The sequence below is a fragment of the Balaenoptera physalus genome (genome assembly GCF_965194825.1).
Source record: "Balaenoptera physalus genome assembly, chromosome: 11".
Taxonomy (NCBI): Eukaryota; Metazoa; Chordata; class Mammalia; order Artiodactyla; family Balaenopteridae; genus Balaenoptera; species Balaenoptera physalus.
The window spans coordinates 101,911,371-101,921,234 of record NC_138896.1 but is presented as its reverse complement, the minus strand read 5'-3'; the positions used below and the strand labels follow the sequence as shown (position 1 = coordinate 101,921,234).

At 40.6% G+C, this 9,864-nt stretch overlaps 1 protein-coding gene across 19 annotated transcripts in view; it reads right to left on the bottom strand.

Annotated features, from left to right (window-relative positions):
* Window positions 1-9,864, bottom strand: part of GRM7 (glutamate metabotropic receptor 7) — a 1,143,247-nt gene that overhangs the window by 37,129 nt on the left and 1,096,254 nt on the right. For 4 of the 19 annotated variants that reach the window (XR_014250531.1, XR_014250532.1, XR_014250540.1 and 1 more), the window contains one exon: window positions 1,695-6,508. The exons of 3 other annotated variants lie outside the window; for them this stretch is intronic. Coding sequence is in view for 5 of the 16 variants with exons in the window: in XM_082412139.1 (XP_082268265.1) it covers window positions 9,264-9,334 (71 nt within the window). In the remaining 11 variants the exon portion in view is untranslated. Of the gene's footprint in view, window positions 1-1,694; window positions 6,509-6,799; window positions 9,335-9,864 lie in introns of those variants that run through there. 12 more of the 19 variants (XR_014250535.1, XR_014250539.1, XR_014250533.1 and 9 more) reach the window with 12 other exon arrangements.

Below are 9,864 nucleotides of genomic sequence, written 5' to 3'. Positions count from 1 at the left end.
GGACCCCACTGCTCCCAGAGAGAGCCTGGAGACTGTTTTCACAATCAGTGGGGATTGCTGAGAACAAAACATAGCTCTCCTCTAAAGGAAGTTCTTATCCTCCTTTTTATTTTCCCTAGGCTCAGCTGTCCAGTAGAACTTTCTGTGATAATTTCGATGTTCTGTATCTTTGCTGTCCAGTAGGGTAGGCACTGGGTTATGTGCACCCACTGAGCGTTTGGAATGTGGCCAGTGCAACTGAAGAACAAAATTTTAATTTTATTTAATTCGAATTAATTTAAATTTAAATAGCCACATGTGGCTAGTGGCTACTGTATGAACTGAGCAGCTATTGATCAGTTGTTGATACTCATAATAAGAATATCAGCTAATTATTGACCATTATATTATAAACCAAGCATTGTGTTAAACATATGAACTAATTTAATCCTAATAACAACCCTACGAGGTAGTTACTAATATACCCATTTTGAAGATGAGAAGACTGATGCAGAGAGAGTAAGCAGTGTGCTCACATCACAATGTAGAACAAGGCAAAGTAGGATTCAGCATTTAGGCTGACTCTTCATAAGACCACAGTGAATTTTTAACAGCAATGGTAATTGAAACAATGGTTATTCTGACAGTTTTCACTTCCTGATTGGGCAAGAAGGCATGAGAAGCATCAACAAAAGTTGGAAAATAGTAATCTCTTTGAGGACTTCCCGGCTAAACAAAATCAGAGTTGCCCTGCTGAGCAGCTTGAAATGATTGCCTAAGGATGTATCAACTCATTTTGCCCACAGAGGCCATGACCTGTGACTCACTAAAGTGCAGGAAAGAAGACTATTAACCCAGCTTCTTATCTGGTGTTGTCAAGGAGATTCAGCCTTAAACAAAGATGGTGCTGTGTTTTCCGCTCCAATAACAGAGCTTCAGTCAATTAGCTTCATCTTTATTTAGTCCGCAGTACCAGCCTGGAAGAGTCTCTTGAGAGAAGACCTTGAAATAGCTTCTTACTGTTCTAGCAGACAGCTAGAGATGACTTCCTGGGTGCATGGTAGATGCTGCTGGTGTGATAAACCTGAATAATTTTTTTTTTTAATGAGTCCTTTTAATATTCTGGAAGACCCTCTGCTGTGTAGGTATCACCATCGCATATCACCATTACACCAACGCCATATTGCATGTGTTGATTATCAGAAAGGATTAAAAAAGAAAAGTTCCCAAACCTAGATGTGCATCAGAATCCCTGAGGAAGGTTTTTAAATACAGGTGACATTTCGATGAGCACCAGGTTAGGGAAGAAAAGATTTAAATTAGATGGAAGTATAAACTAAAATGCATTTCACATTTCATACTGGCAAATTTTCTGCCATAACTAGGTTATTTCAATCGGTCCTTGATATTTTCTTAAATATCTGGGACTAACCGGTAGTAATAACAGTGTACACATCGCCACAATGGCGACTGTGTTGAATTTATTTATGCCCAAAGTCAGGAAATAATAGGCGCTGTGCTATGAAATGAAGCTACGTGTGTTTGAATGTCATTTCCCAGGTAGCTCCTCTGATAGTGCAGTGAAATTTTGGCTTTAAGGCACCGTTGCTCCAAAAGTGATCAATACTCAATAGCTTGACAAGAGAGGAGATGGATTGATGTTTCGATCTGAAAATCCGGCAGGTTTTTCCAGACAAAAATCAGAGGCACGTGGATTACTTGACATTCTCGAACTTTATTGTGTGGGTTACAGAAAGAGAATGGATACAAGAGATCACATGGAAGAGGATCAGATTGGATTCTCCAAGTTCTTTCCTAGAGGAAAGACAAACAGAAAAATCCAGTTAATTTTAGGTGATAGAATAACACTGATGGCTTACATCTGAACAGCTACTGTGCCAACTCTGTTCTTGGTGCTTTACTTTTATTTAGTCCTTACCGCTGCCATATGAAGGTATATGTTACAGATGAGGAAACTGAGGCACAGAGATGATCCTCTCCAAAGAGTCAGTCTTTTGCCTGCTTGGCATAAATAATAGCCCCCCATATGCTGCTTCCCTTTTGTCATTTCTTTTGCTTTATATGGGAGTTAGGTAGGTGCCCCATTAATACTGCTGTCTCTGCTGCTTGATCCAGAAGACACTGAGAATCCAGCCCCGAGGCAGAAGCTGGCTTCCTCAGTAATAGATCATGGTACTTCACAGTAGGGATCTCTCCCCCACTTGATGGCATTGATGTTTCCCCAAATAAAGCCCCTAGATAGGTCCTAATAGGCCAAGACCTCAAGCCTCCTTTACTATACTTTCTCCTTATTTTGGAATATTGAGAGGACTTTGTATTAGTATGTGATGAGGACCACCCGGACTAAATCATCCTAGAAATTGGACAGAGTCTCTTCCATTCATTAAATTAATCGGCGGGCTGGGTAGCAAAGCTTCCTCGGGACGCTCAGAAGGATGCAGAAGATACTTGCCTTGGCCAGTCGCCTGACTGTATGCCAGTACAGATGCTCAGCTGTGGTTGGGCTTTTCACCTGAATGGAAACAACAGCTCAAGTCTCAGTCTGGACTGTGGCAAATCATGGGAAATTAAAATGCAAATGAAATTTGCAAACATGACAAAAACGAGGGAAAGAGGAATTAAGTTCCTAGAATGAAAATCTAGCGTTTTTCATGCTAACCCCAGGAGGCCAGCTTAATCAGATTTTCAGCTAACATAGACGATAATGACCCTGGCATCCAGTTTCTGTGTAGATCTTTGCAGTGGCAAAAGCAGAGGGAGAAGGAGCAGGTGATAAAGCTGGGGTGGGAACTAGCTTTGCACCTTTGTGTGCCAGGCAAGTGCCATTTTTTTCATGCTAGCAAATCCTTTTCAGAGTTTAATTTCCTTTGCTTAGGTTCCCATGCCAAACTCGATCACCTTATACAGAGGTAGAATCTGCTTATAGTCATCAAAATACGATGACTTGTGGTTTTCGTTCTGAACAGGCTGCACTCTGCCCAAGTATGTTATTCAGTGGATTTCAATGCATTCTCAAGAGTTAAACATTTCTAGCTCTAGAAAGCCATGTTCTTTGAGGTAGGAACAATACTCTTTAATTTTTTCAGACCACCAAAAGATTCCGGTAGTAGGTAAAATGACATCAAATAGCCTTATCATTCGCAGTACAATTTAAAGAAAAAAAAAGGAGAGAGAGAGAGAGCACATCTTATTCCAAAATGGTCCTGGAAACAGATTATGATTTCTGGCCTGAAGGGCCTCTCTCATCTTCAGGAAGTTGAAGACGTCTACAATCAACTGATGAGAACAGTAAATGCTCATTAGATAGATTATGTAGACTGAAACATTTTGTCCTACTGCATGCAATTTTAGAAAAGTTTATTAGAAAGGACTCTGGCCAGGAAACCCAAGTTCAGGCATCCACCCATTGGTGTGTGGGTCACTGGGAAGTTGCTTCACTGTTCTGAGCCTCAGTTTCCTCATCTGTTAAGTGGGGACAGTAAGACCTGTCTCAGTGGGTGGCTGAGCACTTTGTAAGTCTATAGCAATAGGCATAATATGGTGCAATTATAACCATCATCATAACTGATATTATTGTTGTTATTAATATTAAATTGCTGTGAAGCACCATGCTAGGTCCTTTGAAGACTGAGATGAATGAGCCTGGCCCTTTGGGTCAGTGCTGTGTTTGACATAAGCTTGATAAATACCAAACTTCAAAATATCAATTCAGATCTGAGAGATATTGTTAGTTGATTTTGTTGTGATATCCCAGCCTTGAAAGGAAACCAAGTGTGTTTCACAAGCAAAGACTGAGGGACTCTATTCCACTCAGCTGTTATTCTATCACTCAAGACACACCCAGCATTATTATTTGTACTTAAAATGCACTTCAGCTTGCCAGTCGGCCTGGAGTAACCTGTCAAAGTTAATCACAGGGAGTGGTTCATATATCAGGAGGTATGAGCCTAGCTGTCCTAGAGCAGCCTTGCAGGGTGACTGATAGCCTTCTCTGTCACTTTCACCAAGCCCAAGACCATTAATGACACATCAGAGACCACAGTGACCCATCTCAAAGACAGAGCTTGTTGTACTTAGAGAAGAGGTTCCTGACTTCACAGGCAAACTAGATGTCATTCCTTCTAACTCTGACGGTTCATAGTAGGCAAAAAGAAAAGTAACCATGAAAGAAGAGGAAAAAGGAAAGCCAATTACAATAAAACAGAGAGATGATCAGGGACTAACAGTGCTACCATATCTATGCACAGCCCTTTATAAAGGAAGGCTTTCACGTACATGACGCCATGCAATGTCCACGGTATCTCATCAAGGAAAGCTTCCTCCTGTTTTACACAAGAGGAAACTGAAGGTTAGATAGGACTTGACTTATTCAAGATCACAGAAGTCCATGAGGTGATAAAGCTTATGCTCTCCCGGGTATCAGAGCCAGGGTTAGGACCCTGGTCCAGTTTTTCTTATTCTTGGCCGGAGGGAAAACACAGCATGAGCACGGTCATAAACGATACTTGGACCACAACTTACAGAATGTGAGATGGCTGACTGCTGCCATGCCGTCTAAGGGTTTGGGTCAGCTCAGCAAGAGCAGGCTTTGGAGTCATTTTCTCAATCCTTTGTGAGCAAGCTGGGGTCTCCAGAGGTTACTCTGAAAGAGGGCAGAGATATAAGAGGAATTCAAAACTAATCTTAAACTTGAAAAGAAAAAAATAATGAGAATATTCATGTGGATTATAAAGAGAAATAATGATTACCTTTGATTCCTAGAGAAAGCTAATTTAAAATGCATCCGAGTTCCACCGTACAGCCAAAAAGAAAAGAAAAGGAAAGAAAAATCTGCGAAGCTGAGACATGTCTTTAGTAGCAGAAACCAGAGTCGCCATGGCTTGAGTCCTGAGAAGGTGCTCATTCATTCACAGTAGTTGGGAGGAAGAAAGATTGCAGAGATTAACTGACCTTGGTTCAGGACACATGCTGTTTTCTTTTCAAATGCAAATGAAACTGGGGGCCTAAAACACAACATCTGTCCTTAATGCCAGTGTCTGAGAAAATGCACTTAATCAATATAATGGTTTTTTCTGATTATTATGTTTCTGTTTTTACCAAATTAGAAGTGCTTAGGATTCATTTCCAAAGGTAACTGAAAACGGGTCTCTGCAGTCCATGAAAGGGAATAAATAGGCGTAAAGCTTTGCTGGTTTCATCCATGGGGTCAGCTCCTCAAAAGAGATGTTATTTACGCAAGTGCAGATGTCGCGCTGACCATCCGATTTAAGAGTTATCCATAAAAGATACTTTTGAAACCTGTGACATCAGGATCAAACATTGCCTTTTTTGTGACTTTAGAGATTTTATCTGGAAGACTACACTTCCGCTTGCTGAGGCTGTAGACTTGATACTTTCTTATTATTAATAAGTAATTACTCAGTAGATATTTACTGTTACCTATGACGTCCTAGGTGAGGCTAGGAGCCTCTGGTACGTGAAGTATGACACTCCATTCATGCCACGGACATTTTCTGAGGCCCTAGTGTTTGCGGGCCCTGCGCTCACGGCGCAGAGATAAAGGCAGCTTGGTCCCTCCGTACACAGGCTCGTGTCATCTCCCGAAACCATCTGCCTCCAAATACAATTCTCCAGCCTCACAGAACTGCTTTCCAGTCCCAGGACAGACCACATTCGTCTGAATACAAAAGCTTCCTTGTGCTGACTTGTTTCCTGCCTCCGGTCTTTTCTTTACCACTGCCTAGAGTCCTTCATCTTTTAAGAGCAGCTCCAACAAAACCCCCTGGGTGAGGCTGTCCGCCTGGAGCTCACTGCTACTGCCTCTCCTAAGAGCCCCTGCCACTCCGAGTGAAAATCGCTTACCTGTGAGTCCTCCATTCGACCTGGGGTCCCCTGAGGGTACTGTCCACTTCTGTCCCCCTACTCCTAGGCAGTTCAGGGCTGACCCAGGGGAGCGGTGCTTGACAAACGTCTCTTTGATTGACCCAACTTAAAATACTCTTGTGTTTCATAGATCCCGGCCAGATGGTGCAGTGCCAGGCTTAAATGTAAAAGCTGACATAGTTTTCAGGACTCTGGAGAATGATGTGTGGGTTCCTTTGATGCTAAGAACCAGTAGACATCCCAGCCATGTGAACTTTCATCCCATTCGTTAAGTCGAACCAAAGGTGCAGAACAGAGAGGGCAAATATTAATTGGTTTTTGAGGATGCTGAGGTCAAACCGTGGTGAGAGAAATGACGGTGCTTCACAGAGCTCTCAGGCAGAAAGACATATGCCTGCAAGATTTACAGCTGCATTTATTTCTGAGGTGATTCTGTGTCAAGGTCAGGGAACATATATTCTTTGCTAAGCTGTACTTACAGAGTGTTTTAAAATGGAATTTAAACTGAGGGAGTCTCCAGTTAACTCAGGGTTATTGCCTTGAACGTCGAAGAGGAGGGGGAGTCGCGACACATTACCAAAACTTAGATTGCACAGTTCCAAAAGCTTAAACATGTGAGATAACCCTGTTATAGAAATTATAAGAAACAAGAGATTATTCATTTTTTTTTACAACACCATGTAATATGTTAGTGAAATGTCCATAATATTGTAACGAATGTACTTGCTCAGAACAATATACGTGGACAAAATAAGACTCCGGACTGCCCATATTCGCAAGGCTGAACTCAACTCAGAGTTCTCCAATCTGAAAAACCATCCTGTGGTCTGAAAATTTACCTCCTAACATAACCTGTTTCCTGATCTGGTGATGCTGCCAGACTACTTGAGGTTTGTGTGTGTGTGTGTGTGTGTGTGTGTGTGTGTGTGTGTGTGTGGTTGAGTTTTTGTTCGTTTGTTTTTTGCTTAATTGCAGTTTAAAATAAATATCATTAGATTGATAACACTGCAGGATTTCAAAGTTTAGAACTGTTCAGACAGAAGACGCAGGCAGTGCTGAGTCAGGCAATGTCTGACCTCCTGTCTCTGTCAAAGGAGAGGGCATTATATGGAATGCGTGTTCGAACCAGGTCAAATTCTGTTCTGTCTGAATTTGAACCTGCTTCCTCTAAACACCCCAAATCAGATGTTTGATTTGCTCACTATCGTCTGCCGTTGTTTGGGGCATGGTGGCCTTTTCTTTACTAGCACAGCAGTACAAAAATTCACTCTTGAATTTATAGATTTTTCTTTACTGTTTCATGGCCCTGAAAACAACCACACAGAAATGGATTTGAATGAACAACATGAAATGCCTTCTGTCACTGTTCGCCCAAGCTTTCCGGTCTCACTGTAACCTGAACATGGTGATACACTCCCCTCTTTGAATACCTGTAACTTCGACAAACTTCTGTTCCCAGTTATTTTTAAGTAGCTGTATAAGATGTTTATCATTAATTTATGAAGCCACGTTTAAATTGACAGAAAAGGAGAGCACCGAATCAAACTCTTTGAAACAAGACAATCCTAGCAAAAAGTTTATTTCTAAGCAGCACATCCTAAAAGTACTTTTTAACCGGAAGGTTGACTTAAAACATTTTCATCTTGCACTCTTTAAACCAAAAGGCACCAACTGAGAATGGAGCTAGGGAGAATTTTTTAATGGATTGAGATTAAATCTATCATTTTTACCCAGGGAAACTTCCTTCTCATTTATTCTCAGGCAGTTTCATGTAAAAGGACTATTAAAGTGGTGAGCTGCAGTGTTTTGACAAGCACTTGTCCTGCAAAAACTTGAAATCTCACTGGAATACAGTTATATATTCACCGGGACAAAAGAATGCCCTATTTAAAAACTAGGACAGATCGCGTTGATATGGAAAAAGGAAATAGCTATGTGAACAATACATCTGAAATTAAAGACTGAGTTGCTGGCATCCATGTAAAATCAACAGGAAATGTAATTACTCTTTGGAAGTACTCCTGTCCCGTCTTACAGTTCTTAAATGGATTAAAAAGGGAAAAAAAAAAAGATATTATTTGTACTCAGAATACCGTTATAAAAACAAAGATGGAAAGAAACCTAGAAATGATCTGATAAAAAGTTCCATGTTCGGAAAGAGGAAGACTAGCCCACATTATGAAGCAATATTTCCCCCCTCCCATGATAGGACCTCTCTGCTATCTTTCGTGGAATCTCTCTAGAGAGAAGTCTCACTATTGATTTTATAAGTATAGTAGGAGGTTTAGAGGAAAACAAAAGGGGACCTTTTCTTCAAAACCACCCCATGATTTTAATAACTCTACTCCATGTTTTCTACTGCTTGTTTTCCCACAGTTTGAAATGCACTGACTCCAGCTGGACAAGGATGTTTGCCAAAGCAAGTGTTATTTTTCACTATACTGTCATATCACTTAGGCTGAAACAGGGAGGTGCTACTATTACTACTACTGCTGCTATTATTATTTCATAGCATATATCCTTTAGTTGAGAGCTCAAAGTGATATATAAGCATCAATGGTGAGTCAATAACAACTCTTATGGCAGCCCATTCCCATGCCCCCGTTCACACGTCACACGAGTCACCATTTCTTCTAAGGTATTAGTTTGAATACCCTTGGTATTTATTGGTAATTCTTGGGTTTGACTAATGTTGAAATTTATCTTTAGACTCTTCAGGTCTTTCACTGAACCTTCCCCTGCTTTCTCAAATCAGTGAAGTTGGTTCAGTGTTTCTCTAAGGCAGAATTATGAGTCCCAAATCATCTTCAACACATTATCAAGCCCAGCCAGCAAACCTTTAGTATTTCTTTGCCGCAAAGAAGGAACCATGACCATTTTGGGTTTAAGATGGTAGGGTCATTCATTGCTTTTTGAATGAATATATTTCTGGGGATGTATTTAATTAAAAAATAACTGAGAACAAACATATTTACTAAGCTTATAAAACACCCTCCTTCTCTCCCTTCAAGTTTTCCACATTGCCTTCTCAAATCATAGTCTGAACACATGCATTTAAAAATAATCTCTCACCATTGAGAGTTTTAAAGTAGGCTGACCAGCGCCACTTTTGCTATCATTGGCTACTTGTTCAGGAAAGACAAATCTGCACGCACCTAGTCACATGTTCTACAGAGAATAAACCAGGCCCGTGACCCATAGCAGCCATCTACACTATGCTTAGCAAATATCATCTTCAAAAATGCGTTTCTTCATATACATAGATTTCTAGGTAATCATGCACAGTTTTCATGGAAACATTTCTAATTCTCAGTGGAGACAAGAACACACAAATAAATAAAAAGTAGATTGTTTCTTACCTTTTGGAAAGCAGGCAAAAGCTATACTGTTGGTGGGATAGTGTACCAAGTAACAGACTTTTGTACACTCTTTCTTACTGGTGGTATACAGTCTACAGGAAAAGTAAATATATAGGTATGTATAAAATAAAAGTGCACACAACATTCCTTTTTATTCTTTTTTCTTTCCTTTTGGAGAAGAGGCTGCGATAGAGACCATAGACATTATGCCCACTCTTTCAGTGGGTTCAGTAGCCTTTGGTAGACCAGTTGACCACAATTCAGGTACCTCTGAACATGGGAGTACGGGTGCCTCTTGGTTTAAGGCAGTTGGGTTTTACTTGTTTGAACTGGAGCAAGTGAGGGAACCAGCCCCAAAATAATGTATCTGTCTGCTCAGAGCATTTTTTTCTTCCTGTTGCCATCCTATTTTTTCTCAGCCTAGTCCATTCTTGCTGACCTGCATGATTAGTCCAGAAGGATGAAACAAATAACATAACAATGTAGAGAATGTCAGGGATCCAAACAAATGAAGAAGCAAAACAAAACAAAACAAAAAACAGAAAACCGTAACAAATTGACACAGCATAGGAGTGTGTTCCAGAATTTTCTAGGCATTGTTACTTGTGTAGGGTTTGGTGCC